Source organism: Phacochoerus africanus, chromosome 9 (genome assembly GCF_016906955.1).
Source record: "Phacochoerus africanus isolate WHEZ1 chromosome 9, ROS_Pafr_v1, whole genome shotgun sequence".
In the NCBI taxonomy this organism is placed as follows: Eukaryota; Metazoa; Chordata; class Mammalia; order Artiodactyla; family Suidae; genus Phacochoerus; species Phacochoerus africanus.
The window spans coordinates 24,717,411-24,732,433 of NC_062552.1; the positions used below are offsets into that span (position 1 = coordinate 24,717,411).

General features: G+C 54.5%; 1 protein-coding gene across 5 annotated transcripts; it reads right to left on the minus strand.

The window, feature by feature from the left end:
• Positions 1-859: 859 nt before the first annotated feature.
• Positions 860-14,829, minus strand: ABHD16A (abhydrolase domain containing 16A, phospholipase). Of its 5 annotated transcripts, none has more exons than XM_047795116.1 (20): positions 14,628-14,829; positions 13,584-13,640; positions 12,804-12,870; positions 12,471-12,557; positions 9,439-9,524; positions 7,739-7,812; positions 7,432-7,554; positions 5,665-5,779; positions 5,463-5,564; positions 4,468-4,531; positions 3,983-4,032; positions 3,430-3,553; positions 2,868-2,972; positions 2,597-2,660; positions 2,123-2,179; positions 1,920-1,982; positions 1,677-1,753; positions 1,497-1,595; positions 1,362-1,408; positions 860-1,191 (listed from the first exon to the last, which is right to left on the minus strand). In XM_047795116.1, the coding sequence occupies exons 1-20, from the start codon at positions 14,757-14,759 to the stop codon at positions 1,108-1,110; spliced, it is 1,677 nt and encodes a 558-aa protein (XP_047651072.1). In that variant the 5' UTR covers positions 14,760-14,829; the 3' UTR covers positions 860-1,107. The 5 variants fall into 5 exon arrangements, with proteins under 5 accessions (XP_047651072.1, XP_047651070.1, XP_047651075.1 ...); XM_047795114.1 differs by having other exon boundaries at positions 4,399-4,531; positions 14,628-14,818; XM_047795119.1 differs by lacking the exon at positions 14,628-14,829 and adding an exon at positions 7,007-7,103 and having other exon boundaries at positions 4,399-4,531.
• Positions 14,830-15,023: the final 194 nt, after the last annotated feature.

Here is a 15,023-nt window from a genome sequence, read left to right on the forward strand (position 1 = left end):
TGTAAACAAATCATGAGTTGTAAGCAGCTGGAAGCAACCATGGTCCCTTGGGGTGCTGGCCTGCAGGAAGGCCTTGGAGGCACCAGGGAGGCTTCAGCAACAGTACTAGGTACGAGACAGTACTAGGCATGACAGGGAAGGGTGGCTTGGGAGGGACCCGTGCTATGAGGACAGCTCAGGCTTGAGGTGACAGCAGAGAGGGGGAGGGATAGCCTGGCTGTCTGAAGTTGGGGTTTTTTTTTCCTTTCTTTTTTTTTTGTCTTTTTGACATTTTTCTTGGGCCGCTCCAGGGGCATATGGAGGTTCCCAGGCCAGGGGTCGAATCGGAGCTGTAGCCGCCAGCCTACACCAGAGCCACAGCAATGCGGGATCCGAGCCGCGTCTGCAACCCACAGCTCACGGCAACGCCAAATCCTTAACCCAATGAGCAAGGCCAGGGATCGAACCCTCAATCTCATGGTTCCTAGTTGGATTCGTTAACTACTGAGCCACCAGGGGACCACCTTTTTTCCCTTTTTTTAAGGGTCATACCCATGGCATATGGAAGTTCCCAGGCTAGGGGTCAAATCAAAGCTACATACAGCTCCCGGCCTGTGCCACAACCACAGCAGATGCTAGCTGCGTCTGTGACCTACACCACAGCTCACGGCAACGGTGGATCCTTTAACCCCTGAGTGAGGCAAGGGATCGAACCCACATCCTCATGGATACTAGCTGGGTTCTTAACCCACTAAGCCACAACAAGAACTCCACGGAGTTGGGATTTCTCAAAGCCCAGCCCAAACCTTTGCAGTTTCAACTCCCCACTCCCAGCCTGGGCTTCCTGGACACCTGGGAAGTCACAAAATTAGCCAGCCAGTAGAAAAAATACCTTTTTATTAATTATTAGGAATAATCCATTCATTTAATGCAGGGTGTGTTTTGGGGAAGGTCAGGTACTGCCAGATGGATCAGGGGAAACGTGCAAGAGGAACAGTGAGAGGGGGGATGGTCCCCCACTTGCCACAAACTATAAACAGCAAAATAAACTCAGAGAATCACAAATAATAGGGTCCTTCCTCAAGTCTCCTCCCATCTGTTCTTCCAGAATGAGTCCCAGTGTGGTCCCTAGAGGTGCCAGGGCATCTGGAAGTTGGGGGCCGGGAGCGGGGTACAGTGTGTGGCCTCAAAGTTGTGCAGATGCTTCTGAGCCTGAGGGCAGAGGGTGGGACAGGTGGCAGGCTGAGCTCAAGACAGGCTCTGGACCCACTACCCACTTGAGAAAGCTGCCACTTCTGATGCTTACACGGTGCCCCACGCCCCACATGTGCCCCCTGGCCGTTCGGACTCCCCCTTCCCGCCTCCCACCCCTTTTAACTCACCAGAAACAAGGCCAGCTGCCGCCTGCCATCTGCACTCATGTCCTCCCCTGCAGAGAGGAGATGCTCAAAGAGGGGCCCTGAGTACTCGCCCTCCTCCTGGGCCCTCCCAAGCCCTTCTGGCCCAGGACTCCTTACCCACGCTCCAGGGGAACTCGGGCCCGTGCTCGGCCTGGTAGGAGCGGAGGACCGACAGGCACCAGTCCTCCTCCACTTCCCATCGGCTGTAAATTGAGGCTGGTCATGGAGAGAGGAGGGCCCATCAGCAAGCTGGTCTCCCAGGGCCCCAGGCACAGCCCTCAGCGGATTCCCTCTCACCTTCCTCCAGCTGTGAGGAGGCCTCCAGCCACTGCCTCACCACTCGAAGCCCCTCCTCTGCCATCACACGGGGATACCTACGCAGGGAGCACCGGGCCAGGGTCAGAACCAGTTCCTCATGCCTCATCCCTGCACGATCCGCCCCCTCTCCCCGCGCTGTGTCAGTACACACGTGTGTGTGCATCTGCGCGTGCATGCGAACCCCCCACCCCATCCTCCCCACCCCCCGACCCCCACTCTCACCGATGCTGCAGCAGCTTCAGCAGGAGGTCATTGCCTCGATTCGACATGACATCCTCAGGAACCCTGGGGGTGAGAAGAGTGTACACTGCAGGGGCTGGAGGTCGGGGGGTGGCCTGGATACCTGGGTTTCTGGTGGGAGGAGGGAGGAGGTGCAATTTCCCAGCTGTCTCTGGGAGACAGGGCAGGGGCTCCCAGGCACTCACGTGGTGGTGATGATCTCATCCTTGGTTCTGCGGATCAGCAGCACAGGGCCCTGGTACCTGCAGAGGACCACACAGGGGGGAGGGAGAGCTCAGAGGGAGGCAGGGGACAACTGGCCACCCCATCCCTGCACTGGCTGCGTTCTCACCCCTGCTATCGCAGGGCCCCCAGCGTGAGCCCTTCACCCAGGGGTGAGAGAATATTTAAGAAGGCGCCTTGCTCCAAGTCAGGCCTTGCTGGGATCCTTGCTGTGCCAGGTATGAACCATTTGGCTGCCAGATCCTAAGGAGGTCCAGGGTCCCAGGGAGGCTGGGAGGACTTGGGCCTGCTGGGGTGGCAGCAGGTCACTTGGGGGAAGTGGGGCAGTGGCCATTTACCAACTTATACTTTGGTACTCATTTCAGCATCTGGACACCCAGCAGCATCTCTGGGGGCGGGGGGGGGGGGGTGGGGGTGGTCGTGTGCTGGACCCTCACCTGCACAGCTGTTCCGCGTTGTTTAGATTGAGATGCTGCCTCACGGTCCTGGTCACCAGGCCCCCTAGAGCGAGAGGCATGTGAAGGAACAGCAGAGTCAAAACCCGGCCCAACACAAAGGTCCCCACTGTTCATGGACATAGAAAACTGATGCTCCCCAGACAGGGAGTCCGCCTGCTTCTCCACTCACAGGGGAACCATCTCCACACAGAACAGCTCCCAGTTCCAGCCCACCCCGTCCCTGAAGGGCAGGCCTGGGAGCTGCACTCACTCCAGCTGTCTGGCATAACCTTCAAGGCCAAGGGCACCAGGTCATCGAAGGAGGCATCCAGGATCACGGCGCTAATGTCTGGGTAGGACATGGCTGCCCACGTAGCTGGTACCAGGACAGGGAAAAAGGGTGAGGACCGGGGGGCTCCTGCCTGCCACCCCCACCCTCATCTCCTGACTCTATAGGCATCCTCCCTGCTAAGTCAGCCCAGGCCTCTCCTTAACCGCTCGCTTCACTGGGCCAGGGCACGGCCCGGAGAGGAAGGAGTGAGAAAAAGAAGTGCGCTAGAGATGGTACCAGAGGAAGCATCCACTCCCTGATCTGCCACCCCAGAGCCCAGCTCTGCTGCTTTGAAGAACTGGGCACAAGCGTGGAAGGAAATGTGACATGCACACGAACAGGACACCTTCCTCCAGACCCACTCAGAGATCCCACCTCTGTCCTCTCCGCCATCAAGCCTCCACCCCACTCCTGGGCCATCCCTGCATTTCCCCCCCTCTCCTGGGGGAACTCGGAGAGGGCCTGAATGTGCCCACAGTGCGGGGGGCAGGGAGGCTGGTACCAGTGAAGCCGCCAATGGACCAGGCATAGATGATGATGTCCTGGGGCTGGAAGCCCAGGCGGTGGATGGCAAACTGGACCACCACATCCATGGCATTGGCCTCGTTCTGCGGGAACGGCACCCCCTGCAGGAGGAAGGGCAAAGACGAGTGGGTCAGCCCCAGAGGCCGTTGGCCTGCCACCCCTACCCTCCGGGCAGGGACCCTTCCCGCAGCTACACTGCAACAGAGAGCAAAGATGGACCTGGTGAGACAGTTCAGAGTGCCACAGTCTTATTTAATGGAAGAACAAACTCCCAAAAAGAAAAAATAATAGGGCGGGGGGGGAGGGGCCATTCTCGCTCAAACCAGACGTTGACCACAAGATCCACGGCCTTCCCCCCCGCCAGGCCCCCCGTGTGAGAGGACAGGACTTGCAGCTCCCCGCCCTGGACACCCAGGTCGCAGGAGAGTGGGAGAAACTACAGAAATATACACCCCTTTCCCTGACTCTAGTGGCTGACCAGAGGGAGACAGACCATAACCCAGGAAAAGAGATTCCAGAGAGGGTCTCACCGTGCTTCCAGCAAAGCCGGGATGGTTCCAGCCCAGGACTGAATATCCAGCTGTAACACAGGGCGAGGAAAGGCTGGGACCTCCTGGCCCCCGTGCCCTGCCCCTCTCTGTCCCCAGCTCTGGGGGAGGGAGCAGCAGGACCCCGGAGCCTTAAATACCCCCCAACTCAGAGGTGAATAACTCCAAGCCTTCCCAGAATGGGGAGATGACATCAAAGGTTCTGAGGCGGCAGAAGAGAAAGAGATGTGACTGCTGTGTGTGGGTTGGGGGGGCACTGAACAAAGAGCATAATAAGGTTGGGGATGCAGCCCGAGGGGAGGGGTGTAAAGTTAGCAAAGCAAATGAGGAGGGTCTTTTCCCCAAAGGCGAGTGTCTCAACCTCATGCAGTGAAAGCAGTTAGGCCCCGGGAGGTCACCTTCACGCAGGAAGATGGAGACACTCCATTCCGAGGGGCAGAGAGAAGGCGGCTGAGCCAGGGACCTACCTTCCAGGGGGGTGGAGACGCAGCCCACCTCATAGAAGCCTGCGTTCCCCTCACAGCAGATCACCTACAGGGGAAGCAGGAAGGAGACAAGTTGGGACGGAAAGTGTCCCTAGCGGCAGGGAGGGCGGCCTGTGGGAGCGTTGCGGGAGCAGGAAAGGGAGCCTTTCCTGCTCTCTCCAAGGGGAACGGAATCCACAAGTCCATAAAGTCAGAAACAAAGCAGATGCAAATGTTTAGCAAACTGGACCCTCGGAGGAAGAGAAACGACCTGACCTGAAACACTCAACCCCCCAGCACAGTGTCCATTCTTCCTTAAAAGACCACCAGTATCTCTCAGGAATGGGATTATAGATTTTTCTTCTCTCCACCTTAGGGCCTAATTTTTCTGTGACTGTTTGTTTCCTGTGCTATGCCCATCGCTTTCCCTCTCCTCCTTGGGCTCCAGACTTAAAGTCAGATAAACTTTACTGGTGCCCAAAGCTGAAGCTCGGGGATGGTGGGGCTCACACAGACCCTGGGAGCAGCTGGGCAGAGCTGGGACTAGAACCCAGCTCCAGGCGCTGCTGGCTTAGCGCTCTTTCCAGGACTGCTGCATAGATGCAGATTTGGGAGGCAGGCTGCCTGGGCTCAAATCCCAGCTCCCCACTCACTCACTGTGTGACCTGCGAAGGTTACTCTGTGCTGCTGTGTCATCATCTGTAAAATGGGCTGATAAAGATAGGACCTACCTTACAGGGCTGTTGTGAGGATCAAACCAATGCCCTGCGCGTGTGTAAGTGCCGTCTAAGTGGCGACCATTATAACGATGACTTTTTGGCCCTTGCACGTCAGATCCTGCTTCTTCATCTATTTTGCACACACACACGGGAGGTCTTTAGGGCGGAGCTGGGAGATGGCATTATCCCACTGTGCTTCCTTGGGTCGAAGAGCTGAGATTCCCCGAACCTCCGCTGCCCTCCCCATATTCTAACTTTGGGCCCCCGGCCTGCTCTTACCAGCTTCTGTCCCTGGGGCTCGGCTGTCCCCCGCCGGTCCACAAACATGGTGTCAATCTCATTGCCGTCACAGGCCAGCAGCTTTGCCCGGCGTCCATTACACTGAGTGGCGGAGATGCAATGGCCAAGTTGGAGGGGTGGGAGGCCACACTCCTGGGCTGGGGGAGAAGGGCTGTGGGGAGGAGGGGCAGGGGAGCCTCACCTCTTCCACCAGCCGGGCCTGGCCCTGCAGCAGCACAGGCATGAGGGCCTTCTGGAGCAGGTACACGGAGCCTGGATACAGCATCCGGCGGCCCAGGGTGTGTGCCACCAGGTAGCTGTGGGGAACACAGGGTTAACAACCCCCAACCCCAGGGGAGCCCGGGATGTCCCAGCCCCAGCACTTACAAACTCGGGCCTGCTTCACCCCTGACCTTCGTAGCTTCGTTCTCCTCTCTCAGCACTTAATATAAGCACCAATTTTTTGAACTTTTTTTACTACAATCTTTTAAAGATATTGTGGCCTAGTATGAACATACGCACATATTAATACTCTAAGTTTTATGATACTGCTTTCTATATATAAGTAAAAGCAAAGTAATTAACAATTATGATTCTGTTAATGTATAATATAATTTAATAAAAGTCCCCAAATAGCAGCAGTTCCCATCATGGCGTATCAGAAACGAACCCAACTAGGAACCATGAGGTTGCGGGTATTGATCCCTGGCCTTGCTCAGTGGGTTAAGGATCCGGTGTTGCTGTGAGCTGTGGTATAGGTGGCAGACGCAGCTCAGATCTGACATTAGGACGGCAGCTGTAGCTCCAATTAGACCTCTAGCCTGGGAACCTCCATATGCCGCAGGTAAGGCCCTAAAAAGCAAAAAAAAAAAAAGTCCTCAAGTACATTATACTGTTCATTTCAATATGCCTGATATCTGCCATATAGTAGGTGCCCAGAGCCTACTATAGGGGCTTAATAATATTTTTTTTTTTTTGGCCACACTCACAGCATATGAAGTTCCCAGGCCAGGGATCAAGCCCACTGTTTTTTGTTTTTTTTTTGTCTTTTTGCCTTTTCTAGGGCTGCACCCACGGCACATGAAGGTTCCCAGACTAGGGGTCTAATTGGAGCTGTAGCTTCTGGCCTCCGCCACAGCCACAGCAATGCCCCACTGTATTTCTTGAACAAATGTACTGAATCAGACACATACGATTTGGTAGGTGCTGTTCTTGAAAATGACCACCACTTCCAGTTAATCCTGAAGTAGGATTCGTCCCCAGAATCCCATCCATCACCCCCGACTCAAAACCTCAAACTTGATTCACCTCTCTGACCAGTCAGCGCTGGGTCAAAAACTGACCCCTCAGGCCGCCCCTTTCCTTGGTGTCCTACGACCACCTCCTAGGCCCCAGCCGCTCTGCTGCAGGACGTGAGCGGTCACTGTTGTTACTCTGACAGCATCAGTACCCCTGACTAGGATTTAGGTGGGCTCTAGCTCATGCTCTCAGGCAGCCAGGCAAGGTGGGAGCCCTTCAGAATATGTGACCCCACTTAATCTCACCAACTCCAGGAGGCGGGTTGTTCACAGATGCAGGCTGCAGCTCCCTCAAAGTGGAATAGCCAAGGAGCACCAGGAGAGGGCCAGGAGAGGGCCACAGCTGCCAAGAGACCCTGCTGCAGCTGAGGCCGTGTTCCCTCTCCACGAAACCTCATCCTTCCCTCAGCCTCCCTGAAAGCGCTGCTCTGTGTGTTAACGTCCCAACACTTCGTGCACCACCTGCCAGACTTCGGATCTCTCTGAACCTCTTTTTTTCACACATAAATGTGGGTTTAAGACTTCTTTGCTACAAACAACACAATGCACACAACAGTAGCCGCAGTGTGGGACAGGTATCTCACAACGGAGCATCCGGCCCTGGAGCCCATGCCCCCCCAGGTCCCCCACCCCCAACACCCCACAGGCCTCTCCTCCCTGCTGCTTCCCACCTGGTGATCTGACAAGGCAGCTTCTTGACCCGGTTGAGGAGGGTGTCTGCCGTCCCCCGGTGCAGGGGCTCTGGGCGGAGCAGGGCCACGCCCCGGCGGGAAGGGCCCCCCCGGGACCCCTTCCTGAGGAATGGAAAGATGCAGGGGAGGAGGGGTCAGGAGCAGCAAGCTGGACGTCTGAAGTCCGTAGGACGGTGGGGTCTAGGAATGAGGAGACGGTGCTGGAAGGCCGGCACTGCAGCCCGCGACGGGGTGGAGGTGGGGGACAGGTCAGGGCAGGGATGGAGCAAAAGAACCGGGGCCTCACCGGCTGCTGGGTTCTTCCCAGTGGAAGTCGACTGGCCAGCTCCTGAAGTCAAAGTTGTAGTTGGCAAGCTGCCTCTGCGGAGGGCAGAGAGAGAAGGCGGGCGGGGGGGGCGGGGCGGGGGGGGGATGTAAAGGCGAGTCAGGGGAGGCCCACCTACCCACCCCCGAAACTGCCATCATCCAGGGGACAGCCCCCGCACAGAAGTCAACACCTTCCCTCAGATGGGAAGCTCTGCCTGGGCCAGAAAAGCCAGGCTCGAGGGGCTGCCCTATCGGGTATCAAGACTGGCCTGTCTGCCCTCGTCCAGAAAGGGGACCTAACACTCTTCGCTTTGCTAAAAGTCTAAGACTGACTCACCCCCAGGAGGGGTGGCTGGAGGTGCTGGTGCTTCTGAGGAGGAGGAGGGGGGCCTGCCGGCTGGTCATGCTCCCTTCGCCACCTGGGTCCTTTACATGGTGCTGTCTCGAAGGATCAGAATGTCTGTCCCAAGGGAGGGTGAGAGGGAAGGAGGGACGTCACGCCCACAGTGGCTCCTTTGCACTTGGGCCGCCCCTGGAGCGAAGCCCTCTCTGACTGCTCTATCCTCACCGCCGCCTTCCTTCCATCACACTCCTGCAGCCCCGGGGCCAGCAATGCCACCCAGACCATCTGTGCCTCTGGTCACCCACCGAGCCAGCCCACATGCTTTTTGGAGGGCAGCGAGAGCTGTCTCCCACCCTGCTGGCTTCCTTCCCCCGCCCCCAGAGCCCCCAGGGCTCTATTTGGAGACTAGGTTTTTATTTTCTGTCACAGACATTTTTTTGACATTTTCAAAAATAACTGTTGGCTAAGAGAGAGCCACAGAAAAACAGTACAAAAATGTAAATGGCAAAACAAAATAAGATGAAGGAAAGCACATTTCAAGCCAGCTCTGGGCCGACCTGGACCCAAATACAAGCTTAGTCACTTCCTTGTTCGGTGACTCTGCTTGGCGCATGTAACCTCTTTTTGCCTCTGTTTCTTCAGACATATACATAAGGGCAATAATGCCACCTCGGGCGGTTGCTGTGAGGGTCACGAAGGGTGTATACAAATGCTCGGCCAATGGCGTGGTGGAGCGTCGTGACACAGCTCCGTAAGTGGTGGTGTGGGGCAAGCAGTGACACAATGAGAGTGGTCAGAGCTGTTTGATCCCAGAAACCCCTCTGTAACAGGAAAGCGTTTTATAGGCTCCAAAGCCCTTTCTCACAGATAATCACACTCCAGCACTGGCTGGGCTGGCAGAACTCCAAGGACACTCTGCCCTGGCTTTTCTTGCTCCTGGCGCCAGGCTGTACTCTTGGGCACAAGCGTGGACATACCTGCCCATCTTGTCCCATCCCTGAACAAAAGCTGCGCGGCAGTCAATGCATCCAACAGAAGTAAACAAACATTTACAGCAAGAGCTGCTGTGCTGGAGAAAACCCCCTTTTAAGAAATATTATGGAATGTTTCCCCATCTAGACAATTCTTGTAGATGGGGTTGGGCGGGGAGGACTGTTCTAGTGGAATATTCCATCAGAAGTTAGGGAAGAAAAAAATTCCTGGGGCAGATAGTTCGCTTGTGGAGGGGAGAAGGGATCCAGCAACGTGCAAGTGCCCGGGGGGCAGGTGGCAAAACACGTCTCCCTGCCTGGGGGGAAGCCAGGCCGCTGCTCTGGGCAGGCAGCCGAGCCTCTCACCTTGTTCTCTGCGGACTGGTTCCTATGTGCTGCCTCCAAGATGGTGATGAACTGCCGGTACTGGGGGTTGGTCCAGCGGCCAATGCCTGGTGGAGAGAGGATAGGAAACCATGTTAGGAAAACTGGGAAGCAAGATAAATAGGTTTCAGGAAGCGAATCGGAGATGGGCAAGGAGAAGGCCCTGGAAGGAGAAGTGAGAGAGGAGTTCCTGCTGTGGCACGATGGATTAAGAATCCAACTGCGGAGTTCCCATTGTGGCTCAGCAGTAATGAATCCAACTAGTATCCATGAGGATGCGGGTTCGATCCCTGGCCTCGCTCAGTGAGTTAAGGATCCGGTGTTGCCCTGAGCTGTGATGTAGGTCACAGACACAGCTTGGATCCAGCATTGCTGGGGCTGTGGTGTAGGCTGGCAGCTGCAGCTCTGATTTGACCCCTAGCCTGGAAACTTCCTCATGCAGTGTGTGCAGCCCTAAAAAGACAAAAAAAAAAAAAAAAGAATCCAACTGCAGCAGCACTGGTCAATGTCGAGTTGAGGTTTGATCCCCAGCTGGGCACAATGGGTTAAAGATCCAGTGCAGCTGTGGTGTAGGTTGAAACTGCCTGGGAACTTCCACATGCCACGAGTGTGGCCATAAGATAAAAAAGTGAGAAGAAAAGGAACAGAGGGCCCAGGATCTGGGGGAACAGGAGACTTGAGCCAACTCCCCTCCTCCATATCCAGCCACTGGCACGAGCTCTCTTCCCCTCCCTAACTTCTCCAGTTTATTTCTTTATAGACTATTGACCTTCCACCCTCGAGAATGTTCACTCTCCCCAGGCTTAAAACGCTGTCACGTGCCCTCATGCTCAACCCCTGCTAACACTGGTTGCTCTCCTTTTCCCTCCTCCTTTGGTGCTACCTTTCCATCTCTTTTCCAAATATATTCTATCTCCTGCCATCTGGCTTCGCGGCTCTTGCTCTTGCCCCATACTTACTTCCTGACTGCAGCTGAGTCCCCTTCCTCTGTCCTCATTCTTTTTTTTTTCTTCCTTTTTTTTAGGATCAAACCTGCAGCTTATGGAAGTTCCAGGGCTGGGGGTGTAACTGGAGCTGCAGCTGCCGGCATTCGCCGGAGCCACAGCAACACCATATTCCAGCCATGTCTGCGACCTACGCCACAGCTCACAACAATGCCAGATCCTTAACCCACTGAGCAAGGCCAGGGGCTGAATTCACATCCTCGTGGATACTAGTCGGGTTTGTAACCCGCTGAGCCACAACGGGAATTCCCTCGTTCTCTTTCAACTATGCACTCAGCACTCTTCCCGTTCCTCAAGCTTCCCCTCTCCTGGATCCATCTTTGTCTCCTTCTAATTCCTGGGCTGCTCCTCCCTCCCCCCCTCTTCTACTCCCCTCTCTGAATCGAAAGCCATTCTCAGCTCTAAGCTCTGTCCTCCCCCTCGGCGCCTGGGCCCCTCGGAGATCGCATCTGCTCTCTCTTCCCTGCCAAGGACTCTCAAACCCTGACTTCTCTGCTCCCACTGACCCGACCGGTGTCACGTGCCAGGCACTGTTCTGACATGAGAGAGAAAGCAGGAAAAGAGACGCGGATCCCAGCCCTCAGAGAGCTGGCATTTTGCTTGAGGGTCAGGTGGGGCTGGAGAGAGACGATAAGTGAGTAACCAAGAAAATTTCAGAGAGGGGTAAGTATGATAAAGAAAATAAGGCCAGAATGAACTAGAATGCTATGTATCATCAATGGTAAAGTCCCTGAACAGTACTGAGAATGAAACAAGCTGCGGAATGATCTGGATGGACGGATGGCATTTGTGCTAAAAAAAGTAAAATGCACCCCCCAGAATGCTATATATCGTTTATACTTTTTACCATACTGCACAGATTCTAAGATGCCTATTTTTTTCACACTTGAAAACTCTGAGATCAGTTTGCATTTTACAATTCATAGCAGCTTAGATGTGATGGAATGAGGGATATACTTTGTAAAAGTATAAAAATACGGAGCAGGAAAAAGAAACCACACCAGATGACAATGGTTACTTCTGGGGAAGGAGGAGCATGGGAGTGGGGAAGGTCCCAATGGAAACGCCAACTCTGTAACGCTTCAGTATCTCACTGGCAAAAGGTATCTGAAGCAATAGCATAAAACATAAGCATTTGAGGGTTTTTTTATATTTTGCTTTCTGGACTTTTCCCAATTAAAAATCAACAAAACTGAAAATTAAGAGGGAACTGAGGAGTGGGAGCTATTTTTATTTTTTATTTTTATTTTTCGCTGCAGTTGCAGCATGTGGAAGTTCCCAGGCCAGGGATCGAACCAGTACCATGGCTGCAGCCTGTGCCAGAGCTGCAGCAACACTGGATCCTTAACAGGCTGTGCCACAAGGGAACTTCCTGGGAGCTACTTTTAGACAGAGTGGTCAGGGAGGGCCTCTCGGAGGGGGGAGCCAGCCCCATGGAGATCAGGAGGCAGAACAGGCAGAAGGTCCTTACTTGAGACAGGACCCAACTGTAGCCGTCCAGCTGCAGACGCCTTTCTGAGGCATCTCCCTCACCTGGTTTTCGTCATGTGCAATATATAAACTTTATATAAATGGAAGCGCACTGCATAAAGTATTTAATGATCAGCTTCTTTCATCAACATTACATTTGTGAGACTCATCTGTGTAGCTGGGTGTAATTCTAGTTCATTCCTCTCCCTTGCTCCCTGGTGTTCTGCTGTGGGACTATATGCCCTCATATATTTATCCATTCTGCTATTTGGGGCCATGGAGCCCAGCTTAGGATTATTACAAACATATACACAGATATATGTGGAATGGCTGTGGGGCATCTGCATCTTTTCTAGAAAAGAGCAAACCTTTTCGCTATTTGTTCATACTTATGCCTCAAGCCATTTAAAGAAAAGATCGTGCCTTGACCATTAATTACGTCCCCTTAGGGCCCAGCACCAAATCGTATTTGCAGAAAAATACCTGGTGCGTATTTACTCAGTGATGGATAGATCCAAACCAGGCTCAATCTCCACCTACCTCGGAGGCAGGCCACTCCCGCCAGCAGTAGAAGCAATGTCCCGGCATAGTGAGAAAACGGCACCACTTTGGACAAACTCAAGTAACCTGGGTGGGGAGAGGGGTTATGTGAGAAGCTCCCCTGACTGCCCCTCAGCTCCTTTCCTCAGGTCAGCCCCAACCGCCCCCCTGCCCGCCCTTTTGGGGAGAGCCACGCCCTCAGAAGAAGAAGATGCCTGCTGGGAAGAGGGAAGCCAAGCCATCCTCATGGATCCCCTGTCCTCATTGGGGGATCGGCTCAGCTGCCAACAACCTGCCCATTTCCTGTCCCACCACCTTTGAAGCCACACTGACCTTTCCTGTACAAGTAGAAGAAGGCGAAGGGAGAGGAGTAATAAGAGATGGACCAGAAGACTGAAGCCTGCAGCAGGGAGACAGGAATAAGCAATCAATACACACACACGCCCACACCCCCACACACACCAATCTGCCATTTCCAGGCCTAGGCTCTGGGCAAAGTAGATAACCCAGGGGACATGGTATCAAGTACCTATTCTGTGCATAACACAATGTACACAGTAGGTACTCCATTATTTGTTGAAAGGCAATGTGTTAGAGCATAATAAAGGCTGAGAAAACGAGGTCCAGCTTCTCTTTTCTTCCTCTAATCATCTCTGGACATAATGTCGCAGTTAAAGGCCAGTCTCCCTACTGAGGTTAATCAAGCCTTTTCAATCAGCCCTGCTCAGGAGAGCCCCTGGCCTGGTCCCCAAGAGATGCACAAAGGTCACCACAGGAACCCTGCCAGAGAGAACAGCTGTCTCTGCAGCCGAAGAGGTTAGTTGCCAGGGAGGACAGGGCACCAGGGACAGCAGGGCTCGGCACCTGCGGATGGTCCCACGAGTAAACACAGTTTCCTCACGGCTCAGGCTGCCCCAGAGAAAGCAGCGCCCGCACCAAAGGGGAGTACCACGTCTGCCAGCTTCAGCGTGTGTGCTGGAGATGTCTGTAGCAGAGCCCGGAGCATCCCCCACCCCCAGGGGTGCAGCCTACGCCTAGGTAGGGAGGAGAAAGTTCAGGAGGGCAGCTGGGTCTGAAAAGATGCAGAAGCCTCAGAGGCCAGGGCAGACGTACCAGCGCGAGGATGCTGTCGGCATGTTTCTCGAGGGCACGGGGCTGATAATACGTATCCTGCCAAAACAGATGGCCGAATTAAGAACCCTACTCATTGACATGTCCCCCCAGCCCCTTCCCTTCCGGAAGCCCTGATGTATGTCTTCTGGTTCTCACCCCCAAAGCCACCTCTCCTGGGACAGCCCTGTCTCTCAAGAAAGCCCTTCTTCCTCACCCCAACTCAGAACCTGATTTTCCACCCCAGACCATGAGAACAGGGGGCTGGGCTTGGGAGCTAAGGTGAAAGCATCCTTGGACGACTTTTGCTCCTTTTTCACGACCCAGTTTCAAATGAGTTGTGTGCATAGGGGAGAGGGATTAGAGAAGGCAAGACACTATGACAACTTTAAGAGGGACAGAAGAGCATCAGAAAGAAGAGTAGGGTGATAAAGGAAGGGAATTTGGCTGGGGTGGGCGGTGTGTAGAGGACAGTAAACATAATTTGAGACTACTGACAAAACGGAAGAGAACGTTTAGGGGCACAGCCTACCGCCCTACCCCGGCTTTCGTGAACGCAATGATTCCGGGGTCTCCACGGTAGGCGGGGGTGGGGTGGGAAAAACGAACATATGATATGCTGCTGAAGAAGTCATTTTGAAATTCAAGGCCACGGAAGATAAAGGGAACCGCGTAAGGCATTGAGTAAGAAGAAATGGAGAGTTTGATGGCAAAATCATCCAGCTCCGGAATCCGCGCAAGGTCTCTTCCCGACTTAAAAGCCAATGGGGACCGGCATAAACCACAACCCGCAGGGTGAGGGGCCGAGAGAGGAAAAGGCAAGGAGTGGGAGTCGGAATGAGAAAACACCGGCAAACAGCGACAAAGGAGGCAACCAGTTCACAGACGTGACTTTAATCCAGGAAGCACAAAGAGCGCAGACTTTGCGGACACCTGGCCTGACAAACTGGCTCCCCCGATTCCCAATAATGGGCGCTTCTGGGGAGCAAAGGCCGCAAAGGGGCTTGGGCCATACCATGTTTTTAACCAGGGGAGAACTCGACTCACCCAGGAGCTGGAAGAGGCGGTACTGACTGAAGTTGGAGTCCCAGGGACGCCAGACGGGGCCCTTTCTGAGTCCCTTTCCCGGTAGATTTTGTAGAGCCGGGGTCCTAGGACGCAGCTCAGCAGCTTCGCCATAGCCCCGGCCCGGGCCGCTGCTCTTCCAGCAGCAGGTCCCCCCGCCGGCCCCGCCCTCCCCCGCCTCCGAGGTGTTGCGTGCCCTTGACGTCAGCACGTACCGGCTCCGCCTCGCGCGGAGCTGAGACATCTTCAGCGCTCTTCGAGCAGGGTTTCTTGCGTTTGGAGCTACGGGTACAGCGATGGTCAGAAATTAGTTGAAAGCGTTTGGAACGCGGAGAGTTAAAATGTTGTCACTTTTTTCTGTCTCTTAATGCTGTCAGA

Coding starts and splice junctions, on each gene's coding strand:
- ABHD16A (XM_047795114.1), bottom strand. CDS start 14,759: ATGGCGAAGCTGCTGAGCTGCGTCCTAGGACCCCGGCTCTACAAAATC. Junction 7,555..7,738: donor TGGGAAGAACCCAGCAGCCG/GTGAGGCCCCGG, acceptor TCCATTCCTCAG/GAAGGGGTCCCGGGGGGGCC. Junction 5,565..5,664: donor AGGCCCGGCTGGTGGAAGAG/GTGAGGCTCCCC, acceptor TCCGCCACTCAG/TGTAATGGACGCCGGGCAAA.